We start from the raw sequence: 19,014 nt of genomic DNA on the forward strand, positions 1-19,014 counted from the left end.
GCTACGTAAGTACATAAAGGAGAAAGGAATAGAAAGATATGCTAATAGGGTTAGATGAAGTAGGGTGGGAGGAAACCCATATGGAGCATAAACACCAGCATAGACCAGTTTGGCCGAATGGCCTGCTTCTGTGCTGTAAATTCTATGTAAAAGGAATTATAGGAGTTCCATAAAAATCATTCATGATTGTGATTTGGCTGACTAAATAATGAAGCCCAAGGTTTAGCAAGAGTAATAATGAACATAACTTGAATATAAATTTACCTTCATTTCAACATCTCCACGGAGTTCCAGTTCAAAACTCCCAAACTCATCCAAAACATTCTTGGTCGTTGAGGATACATGGATTTTCAATGCTAACAAATAAAGAGGTAAAATGTCAGACAGCAGCAGAATGAAGACAGAAACATATTTGGACTGAATTTTCTTTAAATTGACTGTTGGGTATTATGTTTAACTGCCAAATTCTTTATATGGTTCTAATTTCATGAACTGTTTAGCTTAAGGGTTTAAATTAGCTTGGACTATTATTTGGCTTCTGAGAGTTCTTGCAGCCACATAAAGTTAGAAGATTGAATTTCAAGGGTACAAGAGTACACAAAGGGAAAAATATGGTCAAAGATTCGGACTGGCTGTCCTAATATCTGTTTGTAGCTCGTAAATTAGTCCAAAGAATGTTACAGAAATAACTGCTAACACATTTAAAAATAAAATAATGTTTGCTTTCCTTTAGAACTTTCACTTTTGACTTATTATTACAAAAAATTGTTCATAAATTTGCACACTGCGTAAATTGCTGATTCTAAATGTGTCTCTTTTTCAGCTACTTGCTGCAAGGCATGTGCAACAGTAACAGTGCTCTTTGGGGCTAATTGACAGGATGCAAATTCACAAGGGAGCGATCCTTTCTGCTGCAATCCTGCAGCAATGTTCCACACACAGACATAAAATGTCCGCCGGGGTTCTCCTGATGTCCTGCTGCGACTGCCGTGGAAGATCAGCGGAAACCCTGGGGAAACGGCATAAACAGCTGTTTGTGTTGTTTCTCCTGGATTTCTGCCAAAGTTACTGCGTGAGTTTGGGAGAACCTCGCAGAAATTCTACCCCATGTCATTTTACACTTGAGGGTAAAACCTGAAGCTATGAATTTCGCATTTCAGTGATATCCCCCCATTGTGGCAATAGAACAGTTAACTCGTACAAAAAATGAAATACTGGTAGACCAGATCATTTTTCTTTCACACCCTGTTGGAAGGAATGGAAAATTTAGAATCCTAATTTCTAAGCCATTATACAAGGAATAGGCATCTGTAAACTTAGAATAATGCAAAAGCAAAGAAAGGGCCTGCTGTTGTAAATTGTCTGGTAGCAATTACAAACAAACAAAAAATACATTTTATATGCTTTTCCTTCTATGAAAAACACCCTGTTAAATTCTACATTGCAGCGTGAACCTTTCAATGAAAATATCCTTCTTCAGAATAAGTGGTAAAGAATTTACTGATCGTATTACTGTAGCTCACACAGCAAGTAACACTTGTCAACAGTCTAACACTTTCTTTTCTTACTCTGTCTTTCCGACAATCCAAATGCTTATTATGGTCACTCTTGCAGAGAATAGTTCAATGGCAATACCCATTTCAAAAAGTAAGACTTTTCAATATAATTGGGGATGGCAAGATTACATTCTTTTTGTTTTTTTCTTTGTCACAGCCTTTCAGAATTCTTAACGAATAGAGATTCTGAACGAAACAGAACGGCTGTGAATTCAAGCAATAATCAATGACAATTTGTATAATGTAACAAAATATCCCAAAGCACTTCACAGATAGGGGTCAGACCCAGACTGGGGGGTGGGGAATTAAGGGTTCAGCAGGACTGATCACTCTTGTAAGCAGCTCCCTCGTCTTGCGTTCAGCGGCGTGTCCATACCGCCTAATATATAATCATACGCAGAGGCATAAAAGTATTCTCGTGATCAGAACTGAATATCACAAGAGTGAAATTCAACTTAGGTGGGGGTGCAAAACAGGCCATGGCAGATCAGCCACCTGTTATGCACCCGTCCGAGTTTCCTTTCCATTCAAGTCAAATGGAAAGGGAAATCTGGTGGGGTGTATAATGGGCAGCCAATCTGCTGCCGCCCATTTTACAATCCCACCAAAGTTAAATTTTACTCCCAATGTCTTTCTCACGTGTGCTTCTCCAACTTTCAGTAGGCAGACTGAGGCCATAAACAACTCGTTAAGCTACTTTATTTTACACACGGCAAGCAAGCATACAGAGTGACAGTTATAATTAAAACTTATTAGATTTAACCTCACACCCCGACTCATAAATAAGAAATATAATAAACCACATCACACTACCCCAAGTCAGTGAGCTAACTTAACCTATCCTGGTCAGCCTTCTGCTTCTGGCCAGCTCTGAGCGTAAGATGAAAGAGATTTTCCTCACTAGGCTGGGCTCCCTTACCAGATCTAACTAGGGCCACTGAAATAGAACTATAGTTTTTCTTTCCTTTTTGTTAGTTCTGACCATTGGAAGTGGGTGGGCTGTCCCTCCAACTCGTTCCCTTTTCAATGATTCACCACAAGGCCTGTCAATACGCCACATATCAAGAAACGGCTGAGTGCACTGGATGCAACAAAGGCAATGGACCCCGACAACATCCCGGCTGTAGTGCTGAAGACTTGTGCTCCAGAACTAGCCAACAATGTGGAAAATTGCCAGGTATGTCCTGTCCACAAAACAGGACAAATCCAATCCGGCCAATTACCCATCAGCCTACTCTCAATCATCAGCAAAGTGATGGAAGGTGTCGTCGACAGTGCTATCAAGCAGCACTTACTCACCAATAACCTGCTCACCGATGCTCAGTTTGGGTTCGGCCAGGACCACTCGGCTCCAGACCTCATTACAGCCTTGGTCCAAACATGGACAAAAGAGCTGAATTCCAGAGGTGAGGTGAGAATGACTGTCCTTGACATCAAGGCAGCATTTGACCCGAGTGTGGCACCAAGGAGCCCTAATAAAATTGAAGCCAATGGGAATCAGGGAAAAAACTCTCCAGTGGCTGGAGTCATACCTAGCACAAAGGAAGATGGTAGTGGTTGTTGGAGGCCTATTATCGCAGCCCCAGGACATTGCTGCAGGAGTTCCTCAGGGCAGTGTCCTTGGCCCAACCATCTTCAGCTGCTTCATCAATGACCTTCCCTCCATCATAAGGTCAGAAATGGGGATGTTTGCTGATGATTGCACAGTGCTCAGTTGCAACCCCTCAGATAATGAATCAAGACATGGACAACTTCCAGGCTTGGGCTGATAAGTGGCAAGTAACATTCACAACACACAAGTGCCAGGCAATGACCATCTCCAACAAGAGAGAGTCTAACCACTTCCCCTTGACATTCAACAGCATTACCATTGCCGAATCCCCCACCATCAACATCCTGGGGGTCACCATTGACCAGAAACTTAACTGGACCAGCCACATAAATATTGTGGCTACGAGAGTAGGTCAGAGGCTGGGTATTCTGCAGCGAGTGACTCACCTCCTGACTCCCCAAAGCCTCTCCACCATCTACAAGACACAAGTCAGGAGTGCGATGGAATACTCTCCCCTTGCCTGGATGAGTGCAGCTCCAACAACACTCAAGAAGCTCGATACCATCCAGGACAAAGCAGCCTTCTTGATACCCCATCCACCACCCTAAACATTCACTCCCTTCACCACCAGCGCACCGTGGCTGCAGTGTGTACCATCTACAGGATGCATTGCAGCAACTCGCCAAGGCTTCTTCGACAGCACCTCCCGAACCTGCGACCTCTACCACCTAGAAGGACAAGGGCTGCAGGCGCATGGGAATACCACCACCTGCACATTCCCCTCCAAGTCACACACCATCCCGACTTGGAAATATATCGCCGTTCCTTCATCATTGCTGGGTCAAAATCCTGGAACTCCCTACCTAACAGCACTGTGGGAGAACCTTCACCACACGGACTGCAGCGGTTCAAGAAGGTGGCTCACCACCACCTTCTCAAGGGCAATTAGGAATGGGCAATAAATGCTGGCCTTGCCAGCGACGCCCACATCCCCTGAACAAATAAAGAAAAAAACAACGGGTGTCTCCTATTCCCGTAGCAGAAGAGTAGATTCCTGGCAGAAATCCCATTCTGGGGTCAGATGATTAGGTCATCCCAATGATAATAGATATGTGTGTTAATAGGAAGCTAAGCGGAGATAACAAATGAACTATTGCCCTCGGATGTTGTGTAAATACATCTTTAATGCCGGCACATAGGCTGGTCACAGCTGCTTCTGCTCCGCCGCCGAAAACTTCGCTGGAAGCGTGACGGAAACCCTGTTACGACAACGGAGCTGAAGCAGCTCTGAGGAAATTCCCAGTCAGAAACTCCTTTTTTGTCTCAGCGGCTGCAGCATATGGGCGTAAGGAGAATTCTATCCCTGTGTGATCCACTTGAATTGAAAACACGGCACTTAAATGTCAAAACAAAAGCGAAATACTGTGGATGCTGGAAATCTAAAATAAAAACAGAAATGCTGGAAAAGCTCAGCAGGGCAGGCAACATTTGCAGAGAGAGAAGCAGAGTTAATGTTTCAGGTCGGTGACCTTTCATCAGAACTGCAAGATCATCAATGAAAAGCCATCGACCTGAAACATTAACTCTGTTTCTTTCTCCACAGACGCTGCCTGACCTGCTAAGTGTTTCCAGCATTTTCTGCACTTAAATGTAACTCATTTTGAAATTCTTTCTGTGGAAAAATGGCCCAAAAAATCCTGAAACATGACAGCAATCGAAAGGTGAGGAGGCTTTTGGAGGTGGGAGCGATGTAGCAAGATGGACGGGTTTAGGGAGAGAGCCCCAGAGTGTGGGGGAAAGATGGCTGGAAGCTCTGCCAACAACAAAACAGAAGAAGGAGGAGGGAACGCGCAATAGGCGAGAGTTGACAAAGTGAGGGGTTCGAGCAGGGAAGTGGGGTTGGAGGAAGTTATAGTGGTCGGGTGATTGAGACCATGGAGGGATTTGTAGAGGTGGACAAGGATATTTTCCTTCCTGCAGGATTAATTCAACTCAGTTAAGAATCAACTGCATTTAATCTCTGATAGAATCAAATGCCATTCATAATGGAAAGATTTCAAAGTCCTAATGCAGTCAGGCTGACAAAAATGGCTTAGAAACAGTGAAACCCTTCTTATAATAATACTTGGATATCACAAATAATATTTCATTATAGTAAACCTCTGGCTTTCATTTGCTAAATAAAAAAAAGATTTTGAGTTTTCTATGTATATAAACAGGTATCAATGCAAAACTTGATTTTATCTTTTCTTTCTTAAAGCAACCACTTACCCTCTCCAGTAGATTCCATACGGGATGCTGTATTAACTGTGTCTCCAAATAGACAATAACGTGGCATTTTTAACCCAACAACCCCTGCGCACACTGGGCCTGATGGTAGGTAGAAAAGAGAAAAAGGTTCCCTAAATTATTTTTTTAATCATACATACCATTTAAGCATTGTTTCAGAAGTACTGAACAGGATTTCACTGTGAATCCTTTCGGAACAGTAACAAAAAATGAATCCATTTTAAAAGTTTTCTTTTCTCCCAAATAACTCCATTATGCATATTTTGTTGTTCAAAGTTCGCCTACTGCCACATTGCAATCCAAAGTGAATTCAATCTCCAGGTGGAACTGAAGATTCATACCCCATTCATACTGCAGCTCTGCTTTTAAATGTAGGCCTGGCTTTGGATGCAGTGCACCACTAGAAATAAGATGGAATTTGTGCCTCTGAAGACATTGAGATTCAATTCAGGAGGTGGTTTTGCTGCCTGCCTTTGGGACAACAGTAAACTGCACTTGGTGTTGGATCCACCATTTTATTACTGGTCACTCAATCTGCCCATCCAGACCATGCAGTTTTAACACTGTTGGCTCCTGCTGGCATGCAGAGTTGTTCCAGTGTTGCTGAGGCTGCTCTAATGTATAAATGAAGCAAGTTCTGCAGCACAGAGACATATTGAAGTGATATAAATTGGGTATCTGAGCATGGGAAGATTACCACAGGAATGAAGGAGAGCTGACAAAGGATTGAAGGAATAGCTGGCAGGTACACACACCAGACCAGCAAGAGAAAAAAAATATGGGCAAATAGCAAAGGAAGGGGGAAGGGCATTAGCTGCCAATGGAAAATCACTGTACTCACTAACATCAGCCCCAAGGTTGCTTTGTAGATTTTTTCATCAAATGCCTCATTAATATTATTTTATATGATCGTATGAAAAGAAGTGCAGGAAAAGACTATCAAGCCCATTAAGCGCACCCCACTGATACATGGTGCAACTACATACATCACTGGCCAAGCCCCTAAATCACAGTAGATCCTGCGAGAGGCAAAAAGCAGCGGAAGCATTTATGACTCATGTAGGATAAATGCTGGGAAATTCCTCTCCAATTCCCTAAAGCAAAGCCCTAGATTGGTAATCCATAACATCTCATAATCCCAGCTAATTAGCAATTTACCATTTGTAATTGGAAATGTTCCCTTGTCTCAGGAACTTGTCAAGTTCTCTTTTAAAAGACTGCATCAAATCCTTATCCACCACATGTTTCATCAGTCTATTCCAGAGGGTGATGAAATACTTGCTGTTAGAAATACTTACTAATTGTTTGCTTACATATTTAAATACATCCCCTTTATTCCCACCATCCCGATCCATGTCAAATAATCTGTCCAATCAGCCTGAATCCAATCCCTTCATTGTTTTAAAACCCTCCATCATATTCACTCTAAGCCTGTTTCTCTAAAGTAAACAGTCCAAACTCCAGGAAACTACCCTCATGACATAAGCTAGATGTCTTCTATTGGTTGCAATGAAAAAGTTTTGCTCACATCAGCAACATGGAAGCCAGCAAGAATTGTTTTTTTTATTTCCAGTTTTCTCTGCTTCTTTCCGAGAAGCACTGATTCATGTTGGGGTAGCGTTTTACTGAAGCTGGCAGCCTTGTGGCACCTCACTAAAACGCCCATTTTTTATATGTGAGCCCTGACAGAGTAGCAACCCTAGCTGATTTTTTTTCCCCTTCCTCGGTCTATTGTATTACCTTAACGTGTCCCCTGCTGAGATCAGTTAATATAGCACAGGAACTGAATCTGCGGCTTTCCTAGTCATTATGGCTCAGTACCCAACCAGTTGAATATTACTTATGACCAGACAATAAAAGTGCAGAGTCCTGACCCCTGTGTTGGGAGTCGTTTGGATGAAATTTATTCCCAATCATCACAACTGGATACTGAAACCTATCAAGGGAAAATAAATATCCCCACAGAGATCTGTGGCTTGGATTAATGTAACTTACCAGTGTGCATTCCTATTCTTAGCTTCAGCTGGTCACTGGGTCTGTGCCGTATTTTAAATGATCTCACAGCTTCCAGTAATGCTAAGGACATTCTGGCAGTCTCTCGTGCGTGGAGTTTACCATTCCGCACTGGAAGGCCAGACACAACCATATAGGCATCTCCAATTGTTTCCACCTGATAGTGAGAGAACCAACACTGTGTTAATCAGAACCACTTAAAGTGGGAGATTTGATATTTACTATTAATACACTAAAGTGCAACATTACAGTTAACGTAGAATCTTTGGCTCTGAAAGTCCACTGGCGTTATAACTTTGGCGGGAGATCAGCACAACTCCCAGAGAAACATTGCAAATGTCCATTTTCATCTGTTTACACTGTTTCTCCGGGGCTTCTGCCAATTCAGGGCCATCAAACTGTTGAAGGTTACTGTACAGAAGGAGTCCATTCAGCCCATCATCTCTTTTTGCTCTTTGCTAAAGCAATCCAAAATGAATCCCACTGCCCTATGCTTTCCCAAAGCCCTTGAATGCTTCAAATGTGTACCCAATTTTCTTTTAAAATATGCAATGATCTCTGCCTCAATCACTCCCTGTGGCAAAGCATTTTGTGCTCCCGCAACCCTCCCTGCAAAGAAATTTATCCTAACCACTCTCTTAGTGATGATTATAGATTGATTATCCCTCGTTACTGTCTCCCCAATCCCGTGACCTCCACCACCTAGACGGACAAGGGCAGCAAGCGCATGGGAACACCACCACCTTCAAGTTCCCCTCCAAGTCACACACCATCCTGATTTGGAAATATATTGCCATTCCTTCATCGTCGCTGGGTTAAAATTCTGGAACTCCCTACCTAACAGCACTATGGAAGAACTTTCACCACACAGATTACAGCTGTTCAAGAAGATGGCTCACCTTCACTCAAGGGCAACCAGGGATGTGCAATAAATACTGGCCTTGCTAGCGACCTCCAAATCCCAATAATTAATTTTTTAAAATAGTCTTTCCCTATTCATCGTATTAAAACCCTTCATAATTGTAAAATCTTTAAAAGCATACAAAAATGAAGGATAGAAATAGACCAGCTGGTCTATCAAGCCTGCCCCATGCTATCATGGTGATTTACTACATACCATTATCCCTATCCAGGCTTCCCCCCCACCTCCCCCAACGACCACCCCCCCTCCCCAAACCCACACATACCAGCAGACAATCTCTCTAGGAGATGCAAAAAGTAACAGAAAAAACTTTAGGCCAATTTAAGAAAAAAACTCTCGGAAATTCACCTTTGGCCCACAAAGGCGATCAAACAAATTTCAGGAAATCATAGCGACTTGGAGACACATCCTCCAATACCCAGGCCCCATATGGAGTTAGGTCACAGATCAGTCATGATCTCACTGAATGGCGGAACAGGCTCGAGGGGCTAAATGGCCTGTTCCTATGTTCATATGTTATTTCTACAGGAGATATACACCTTTTTTTTGGCTGCTTCACTGTCTGGGATATTGTATAAATGAATACTGGTTACGCTCCTGTGCTCAAAATATTAGATATTTGGCTGATACTTTTCAGCTCACCATATTTAAAGCACAAGTATGAATTGATAGTGAGACATACGTGAGTTGTACAATACAAAAATGCAAACAAATTATTTCGACATGTGCATGGATGATCCAAAATTATGTATATTCTATAAACACCTCCTTAGAGTACAGCTGCATTGTGGTTTCCTGTGGATTGTTTAATTTCCTTTAATAATGTTACAAAATGTTACACAGCAGAGATTATTGATATCATGATTGTGTAATCACGTCACATAACAAAAGTTGATGCATTTCAAAGAAGGAATTGGAAATATTTCTGAGACATGAAATAAAGGGCCCGATATTAGGAGGGAGGCGGGTTGGCAGCAGTCGGGGGGGGGGTCGACTGGATGCGTGGGTAACAGGCCCAGTGAAATCGGTGGGTTTGGCACACGACTGTAAGTAAATTGAAGCCACTTACCTTGGCTTCCGGGTTTCACCCTCGAAAGCTGTGCAGCGGGCGGACTGCACACCCGCATCATAGGCCGTTAGCTGGAGGAGCCCTATTTAAAGGGGCAGTCCTCCATTGACTGATGCTGCAGAAAATAGGAAAAATTACAGCATGGAGCAGCCCAGTGGGGAGGCTGCTCCCAGGTTTAACGATGCCTCACTCCAGGTCCTACTGGATGGGGTGAGGAGGAGGGGGCGGACAGAGATCTTCTCCCCGGCGGACGGGAGGAAGTGGCCTGCTTCAGCACGCTGTTCAAACCATGCAGAGAAATTGCATTGAACCCAATTCTATCTTCGTTGGCATCTACATCACCCAGCAGGTGTTACTGGTTAGTAATCAGGAGCAGAAACCATAGCTGATTTTTTTTTTCTTTCCTCAGTTTGTGGTTACTGAGGCCAACTATAGTTTCCCTCTGCTGCCCTGGAGATCAGTTAACCCAGTATAGTCTAGTGAACGAACCAGAGTCCCTGGTCAGTCCACATCCCCACTGAGCCATCAGCAAGTCCACGCTACATTGGTTTTGTTGTGGTGTAATTCAACTCCCGTATCTTTGTTATTAGTTCCAGATAAAACTGATTTATATACCTCATGATCTGTGTACATTTTAACAGAAATCAGGTCTTTGTGCTTCACTGTGCATAAGTAAAGCTCACCAGACCAGAGAATTGTATCAGTGCCTGGAACATAAATAGGGCAGCTCTAATTGTTTACCATCTGTACTTGTGGCAAATTGTATTAGAGTAGCTTCAGGTGTCACTGTTGGATCTGACCCAAACCAGTCACCTTGAAAACTAATCCCATATTATTTGCTATGTATAATCAAATATTTAGAAATCATCTGGAAGCCACTTCAAGAGTGTTTGTCACAATGGATGTAGCATGACTATAATAAATCATATAGTTTTCAGTACAGTAAATAATATCATTAGAGCACTTGACAAACTGTTTCCACTGACAGGATGGTCGGTAAACAGAGGACACAGATAATTGGCAAAAGAATCAGGGGGGAGATGAGGAGATTTCATTTTATGCAGTGAGTAGTTACGATCTGGAATGCCTCGCCTGAAAGGGTGGTGGATCAGATTCATTAGCAGCTTTCAAAAGGTAATTGGATATATATTGTAAAAGGAAAATGTTGCAGGGCTGTAGGGAAAGAGCTGGGACTAATTGGATAGTTCTTTCAAAGAACTGGCACAGGCATGATGGGTCAAATGGCCTCCTTCTGTACTGTATGATTCTATGATTCTATTTAGTCTGATGACCATGAGGTAAGCTCAGCTAATTTAACACATACAGCTTGTATAAATATATAGCGAGTGGATCCTCGTTTACCTGAATATCGCCACATATGTTGGTGTGGTAATCACTTTTTCTCAATTCTCTTTGTACTCTTTTTTACATGCTTCATCCTTTTAGGCGTTTAATATGTCTGAATTTTTTTTCAGTTCGAAAAACTATTAAGACTGAGATATGATTCACATGTTATGTATTCACAGAATACAATATTTCATTAACAGCTGGCATTGCTCAACAAGTTTAAACAGTGTAAAAAACAATCTCTTAAGCAAAAACTAATCTAAAAACGTTAACTGGTGTCCTAAGCGGAACGCTGCACATAATGCAAATCCACATGTGCAGAGCTCTGCATTGTCAGGGTACAGGGTGAAACTGCCATTATTAAATTGGTGCTATTGGTTCACACCTCTCTAAAGGAGACACTGATGTCAAAGCAATATCTACAGTATGAAAGGACCATAAATAGCCTAATGCAAAATTAGTTAGTCTTACACTAATGTCATCAAGTTTCAGAAAACAACGCCCATTATGTTTGTTTGCATAACTATATCACTAAGTTTAGAAATTATATGGCACATAGCTGCTGCCTGAAATATAATTTCCATACCTTGTAGACATCAAAGTTGTCAATAATAGCATCAAAACAGGTATAGAGGTCATTCAGTAAGGTCACAACCTGCAAAAAAAAAACTTTTTAAAAGCTGATTTTTGAAACAATTCAGCAACAAACAAAATAATCGATAAGAATCGTTAGAGACAATAATTTTGGTATTAGCAGAGTAAAGCAAACTTTACAAGGAAAAAAATATTACAGAAAGGTACTTACTCAGGCAACCTCTTTCTAGAAATGCATCTCATTGTGTTTTGAACTCATTTATACTGTTTGCTTAAATGGCCTTCCCTGATAACTTGGGGAGAACTCCCACCATAACTTCGAAGGAATGACGTAAACAGCCATTTTTAACCCACGGAAATTCCAGGTGCTTATCAATGAAGATAATTATTTTGAAGATTTAATTTGCTATGAGGTGTTGGACTAACGCATGATTCATGCTATACTACAAATTGAGAAATAGCAGAGGCTACAACATCAGGTTATTTGAGGAAAGTGGAAGCCCCCTGCTAACTCAAAAATGTGAAAGTTTTTCACAAGTGCAATAAAGTGGGGTTTCCACTGTCCCCTAGTGTGTACTCTGTTCATGTGGCATCTGTGGGATTCCAGGATAATTACAGATAAGGCCATTCGCCCATATTAATTCATCCATCCAGAAAGACCTTACATTCCTCCCAGTGCAGCGTTTGTTTCTTAAATGATTCCAGGGGTTTCACATCCATCACTGCACATATGCAAATGGCCTAATGCCAATTTTTTGGCCTTTACCAATATGGCGGGTGCTGCACTTCCAGCTCGTAATGAGCATGCGCTTCCTGACCACCATATTGGAGGCTTACAAAGCAGTTTTTATAGGCCAGTGACTCATTTATATGGTCATCAATTTACAAATTTCCTCCCTAGGCTCTCTCAGAAAGCTGGGATAAATATCATCCAACTGTTTTGAACCCATTTTAGCCTATGATTTTTATTTTGTTTATATCAAGTCACTAATTATTCTTCGGTTATGTCTTCCTTAATGAATATTTGGAAGAAGTAATCATTCAGAATATTTACTATTCTGTGCTCATCCTCAGTTTTTAGCTCATTTTCATATTTTATGGTTTTCACTTCTTCTCTGACTGCCCACTCACTATTGCACTACTGAAAGAATATTTTACTATTATATGTTACCACTGCGGCTATGCTTTTTCTCGGTCTTTCTCTGCCCATTTGATTTTTTTAACATGATTCTACATGTTCTTATAGTAATCCCAGTGAACCCCTCCCCCTTTCTCCCCGCAGGGTTTGTAGAGATTATTTTAAGACGTTATTTCATGTTGAATTTGTTTGTTAATCCATTTAGGATCACATTTGTTTAATCTAAGCTTTCGGATTCTAGTTGTGTATTTATCCTACATTCTTGGCATTATCCCTTCAAGGACATTCCACCTTTTCTCTATTATAGTGTTGTTAGAAATCCGCCTCCAATTCATTTCCTTTGGTTGTTCCCTCATTTCATTGAATTTAGTCCTTTTAAAGTTATATATCTGCTTTTGGTTCTTGCTATAGCTGAATCTCAGATCATGTTAAACTTGGCCATCCTGTGGCTGCTGTCTGCCAGTAGTACTACAACTTCCTTTTTCTATTCATTGTCAGGATAACTAACAAATAGGTGAGCATTATCGCCTACAGCTACCTTGGCACACTGAGTCCTGAAGCAGTCATGCATTACATTTACCAATGTTGACTCTGAACTGCTTGGGTTTTTCTGCTTTATATTTGTCAATGAAGTCTCCCGTTAAAATAACTTTGCTGTTCTTACATACCCTTTTTATTGCTTCATAAAGCAAATTGTCCTCCTTCTTATGATAACTTGGTGGTCTGTACCACACCTCTAGGGCTTTTTCACATTTTAGATGCCTAACCAGAGTAATTTGTTTAGTAGCTTTCCACGACCCACAGGATCAACTTCATATACCTCCCAGGTGCTCCTGAAATATATGGACATTGTGTCCCTACACACCAGCTGATTACCTTCTACCCTATGATCCATCTTGTCTAGGATCCCATCTCGCATGACTCTTTGTTCCTTATTGGTTCTCTCCTGTGCAAATCATTAATTTTCAGAAAATGTTTCTAGTTATTTATGAAGGCAGCATTGTTGTTTTCACATATAATGCCAGCCACTTATTAACAAATCTCATTAGAAATTAATTCAAGTTGCATGTAGCTTTATTTTGTGAAGATTGTTAGAATGGGGAATGAATTAATAACTCATTATATAATATACAATGTCTCTCATTTCTCTCCAGGCGTCATCTTGGAATCATAGAATCTTACAACATAGAAGGAGGCCACTCAGCCCATCATGTCTGTACCAGCTCTTTGAAAGAGCTGTCCAATTTAGTCCCACTTGAACCACACCACCAGAATGGATTTAAATTAAGGATTAAAATCACAAAGAGAGTTATCTTGGTCCCAAATACTACCAGCTTCACTCGTGAGTCATGGAGCTAGAAGAAATTTGTTGTTCGATGACTTAAGACGAACACAAATCTAAATATCTTTCCAAGTCATGGTTGATCGAAAGACATTGCTGTTGGCACTTAATTCCCACCCATCAGGTTACATCACTGCTGTAAAATATGAAACAAGATCAATTTCTGCTAATCGCTAATGCTCTGATATGCAGACGATTGTCCTGCATCACCTTACCTCATGCCCATGGAATAAATTCCATACTTCACTCCTGTGAAACAACAGGTTAGATTCTCAACTTGCTGCCCAGGCCTAAAACTGATGTTGCAAATCGGCTGCCCATTATAGAAACCATTGATCTCAATGGAAATGAAAATCAAGCGATTTCTACAATGGGCTTATCATCAGCAACACCAATTGTTGCAAGGGTGACAAATTGAAAATCTACCTCAACATGAATTCAATTTATATTAATTTGCTGGCTAATCAAAATATTTTTAGTAATGGCAATGCTTCTGAAAGGATACAGAAGTTACTGTTTTGTTAAGTTTTTGACCATGTCGAAATGGTTTGAATTGTTGGCATAGTGCACATTACATCCCTTCCTTTCTTCTCCCAGTCCTAGGCCCAACTAATGAATATTGGTACGTATTTGCACACATTAACAACAGTTTAGTATTAGCTTTAAGTGCTTAGCCAGAAACAGCAGAGAGTCCTTTTGGTTTGTCAAAGTGTGTCTAATTTCATCAATAATGAAAATTATTTGTAGGAAATGAGTTTTCAAATGTTAAACGGCACAATATGCTGGTATCTATTGGAAGTCTGATATTAGATCCTTAAGGTAGTGCAGGGCCTTTCTCATGCCAATTAGACTGCGATTCACATTGAATTTATAATCACACAAGAATATAATACCATTTATAAGAATTGGAATTAAATTTTACTTTGGTACCATACAGAAGACTGAAGATAAATAGACCCCCAATTAATGATGTACTACCTGCAGCGGTGTGCTTTCTGCAGACATTGAAGTGAATCCAACAATATCGCTGAAATAAATTGTGACACTGTCAAATGCCTCTGCTTGTACTGTCTCACCCCACTTCAGCTGTTCTGCCACAGAGCTGCAACAAAGAATAACAAGCATTTAAATAAGCACAGCATCTCACATCATACAGCTTTTTCACTTAGACACATGACATGAATGATTGGATGTTTGAGGTTGATTTTCATCAGTCTGACTATGACACAAGTATCATATATCTTTAAACCATCACCTACACTAACACCTCTTTGAAATATCTATTTATTTTACTTCCTGACCTTTTATGACTCAGTTAATACACTCAGAACCTAAATTATTTATTTGTTGTTGAACTGCATTAGACGTTTTAATTTTTCAAAAAACCACAAGTTTGTTGAATTTTGAAATAAACAGTTTTTAATTATCCCTGATTCTTATCCCTGATTATCACCTATATTATGTGGAGAATTAGAAAAGCCTAAATTATCATTTATTTACCACCTGGGTTTCGTTGATAGTTGGGAAATGTAATCATTCTAATTGCTAACAGCCATCAGGCACAGAGAGACAAAGAGGGATACATACAGGGGAGTAGATTTTTGCCTTCACCCCATGGGTGATAATCTGCTGGAGCAGATCACCCATCCTTTATTGAACTCATCCAATTATCATTCCAGTAGCTCCACTACAGGAGTGTCAAACTCCAGGACCCCAGACCAATTGTGCCAAACCTCAGGGCCATTGCCCAATACAATCAAAGCCCAGGACTGTTCCCATTGCTACCAAAACTCAGGATTATCCCCAAATGCAGCTAACCACCATTCCCCACTCCAGCTCTGCTAGATACTAATATCTATCTCCAATTGGTGCATCTTGTAAGGATTAAAAATTATGTATATATATATATATATATACTTATGTGTGTATGTATAGTAACTCATGTACAGTTTTTGCAGAATAATGGACAAAGTTCTGGAATTTGATCTCCAAAGCACCAGTAAAAATTCCAAGATACCATTTAATAAAAATTAATTTTGACTTACACAGTCACTGTAAATCAGTTACCCCTGCACCCTTATTGTTATAAAGCACTGAATCTTCTAACTCAGCATGAGCAGTGCCATTGGAAAACTGTTAGTAATATTATTATGTTAATATATCTGTGTACTGTCCCTGACAACTATTTCTATTATATATTTCCATGTCAACATTTATAATGGAAACTACCTATGTAAATTTGTCACACTGTAATTATATCCTCCCACCCAGTGGAGGCACTCCATAGCCAAAAAAGCATAGACGGGGTGTGGGGGGGGGGGGGGGGTCCATCATTTTCTGCTTTGCACTCTCAGTAAATGCCAGCAGTGCTGAAGTGGAAAATCCAAGCAGGTATATTCATGAAAATATGTTTGACAAATTTAGCTACAAACTCATAGTGTAATTACATAAATCACATCAAAATGGATTATGATGTCAGTTGTGCCACACACTACCATGACAAAAATTAATCATTCTTATTTCTCATTGTCCTCTTCAAGTAAAAAAAAATTGGCCAAACATTTTTTCTTGAAACAGTCCACCTTAAAATTCCAGATATTTGCCTGAAGTAAATGCAAATATACAGTCATAATTTTAACTACTCCATTCTAATTGGGGGGGGGGGTGCAGGAACGGAGAGACCTGGGGGTATATGTACACAGGTCGTTGAAGGTGGCAGGACAGGTTGAGAAATCGGTTAAGAAAGCGTACGGAATACTGGGCTTTATAAATAGAGGCATAGAGTACAAAAGCGAGGTTGTTATGTTGAACCTTTATAAAACACTGGTTCAGCCATAACTGGGAGTATTGTGTCCAATTCTGGGCACCGCACCTTAGGAAGGATGTGAAGCCCTTAGAAAGAGTGCATAAAATATTTACTAGAATGGTTCGAGGGACGAGGGACTTCAGTTACGTGGATAGACTGAAAAAGCTGGGATTGTTCTCCTTAGAGCAGAGAAGGTTGAGAGGAGACTTGATAGAGGTATTCAAAATCATGAAGGGTCTAGACAAAGTAAATAAAGAAAAACTGTTCCCACTGGCGGAGGGGTCACGAACCAGTGGACACAGGTTTAAAATGATTGGCAAAAGAACCAAAGGTGACATGAGGAAAAACTTTTTTATGCAGCGAGTGGTTAGGATCTGGAATGCACTGCCTGAAAAGATGGTGGAAGCAGGGTCAATTGTGGCTTTCAAAAAGGAATTAGATAGGTACCTGAAGGAGAAAAAATTGCAGGGCTACGGGGAAAGAGCGGGGGAGTGGGACTAGCTGGATTGCTCTTGCAGAGAGCTGGCACAGGCTCAGTGGGCCAAATGGCTTCCTTCTGTGCTGTAACCATTCTATGATTCTAATTGTTCAAACCTAAATAAATTAAGTGAACACAACTAATGACATACCTAATAGAGAGAGAAATACAGCTTTGATTAATTGTAGATTTACTGTACTATTTTGTAACCTTGCTGGGCTCACAATTATGATTTTATTGCTTTAATAAAATATTCAAACTGCCATGAGTAACAATAGATTTTCTACAAGTGTAGACGACATTAAATTTGATAATAGCCTGGAGTCATTAAACCATGAGCTAATAAATTTGCAATCATTCTCAGATTCCAACTGATGTACTCAGTTACGCAGATTGTAGCTCAACTGCTCACATTTGTACTATAATAATTTTATATGTACTAGCAGATCTCCCATGGCAATTCTCATGGAGAGTTGAAAGATTACACTGTTTTACAGCAATAAAGGTGTTATGCAACGTAAGAAAAAAAGAACTTGCATTTATAGAATGTTTATTATAACCTCAGGATGTCCAAAAGTGCTTTACAGCCAATGAAGTGTAGTCACTGTTGTAACGTAGGAAATGCAGCAGACAATTTTGTGCACAGCAAGGTTTTTAGGTGCTGGTTGAGGGATAAATTTTGGGCAGGATAACTCCCTGTTCTTCTTCAAATAGGTCTGTGGAATCTTTTACCACCTGAGAGGACTGACAGGGCTTCGGTTTAATGTCTCACCCAAAAGTCAGCACCTCCGACAGTGCAGTGCTCACTGAGTACTGTCCTGGGGTGTCAGCCTAGATTATATGCTCACGTCTACTGGAGTGGGGCTTGAACCACTGACCTTCTGACTCAGAGGTGAGAGTGAAACCACTGAGCTAAGGCTGACACACATGTATTATTATCAGGCCTGCTAATTTATGTGCATGGCATTCTGGGATTTTTATTGGTGTTTTGGGGGAATAAATTTTGCAATTCTGTCCACTAAATGCTCAATTACTAACTCTTAGCTTAATTATTGTTGTCATAATTGTGGTCACATTTTTGTGTCAACATTTCCCATTACAAATTCCTCAGACCACATTTCCCATTCAGTTTTGCTATGTCATCTAGCACCTGTCACAAGTAATTACAGGCTCTGGCCACTAGGTGGTGCTGCATTATCTTTTCCCCATTAATCATTCAAATGCTTTCTGAAAAATATTCTTTGCCATTTTTTGTCAGTAATTAAAATTTATAATGTCCTAAATAAGGTTTAAAATAACATTAAACAATCAAGTAATTACATATTTCACAATTTGTTGATAAAATGTATGAATTATAAGTTAAATTGTCTTTTCATGCCTATATTTTTACTTTAAAGCCTTAGCCTTTTTCAAAAGCCTGGGTTTCACCTGGATATTTTTACCTCACAAAAGTTAGAAAGAATTTTCAATAACATTTGTGTGTGCTGGGTATGTTTTCAGGATTTCATAGAAAGCAATTTATACATTCTGAACAAGGGCAGTTTGCTGTATTTCCCAGCTTGCAATCCTATGTGTCCTCTCGTCCTGTGAGGATTTGAGAGTTTCTTGACTTTTTCCAAAAGACTTTAAAAGAACTGGAGATTGAATTCTCAAGGCTTTTATTTCAGGCAATTGAATTACATTTATATAAATCTATTCCTAATAGTGCCTTTCTGTGGTGAACTCCTCACAGACAAAGAACACCTGTGAACAGCATGTGTAAACACAAGCACCTACGATTGTGGTGTCTTTGTTAAAGGTCAGTAAAGAAAGCAAAAAACTCTCGTAGAGAATGGATTACTGTTTGCCGCTGTTGAAACTTCAGTGAAAAAATATCTCTGACCCATTTTTGAGGCTTATGAATTTTTT

General features: G+C 40.3%; 1 protein-coding gene across 1 annotated transcript in view; it reads right to left on the reverse strand.

Annotated features, from left to right (window-relative positions):
• npr2 (natriuretic peptide receptor 2) overlaps nt 1-19,014 on the reverse strand; it is a 131,116-nt gene that overhangs the window by 12,557 nt on the left and 99,545 nt on the right. The window contains exons 17-21 of the mRNA XM_067985205.1: nt 14,801-14,924; nt 11,335-11,403; nt 7,393-7,567; nt 5,380-5,478; nt 265-356 (exon numbers count right to left, since the gene is read on the reverse strand). Of these exons, the coding sequence (XP_067841306.1) occupies nt 265-356; nt 5,380-5,478; nt 7,393-7,567; nt 11,335-11,403; nt 14,801-14,924 (559 nt within the window). The remainder of the gene's footprint in view (nt 1-264; nt 357-5,379; nt 5,479-7,392; nt 7,568-11,334; nt 11,404-14,800; nt 14,925-19,014) is intronic.

Source organism: Heptranchias perlo, chromosome 1, assembly GCF_035084215.1.
Source record: "Heptranchias perlo isolate sHepPer1 chromosome 1, sHepPer1.hap1, whole genome shotgun sequence".
Lineage (NCBI taxonomy): Eukaryota > Metazoa > Chordata > Chondrichthyes > Hexanchiformes > Hexanchidae > Heptranchias > Heptranchias perlo.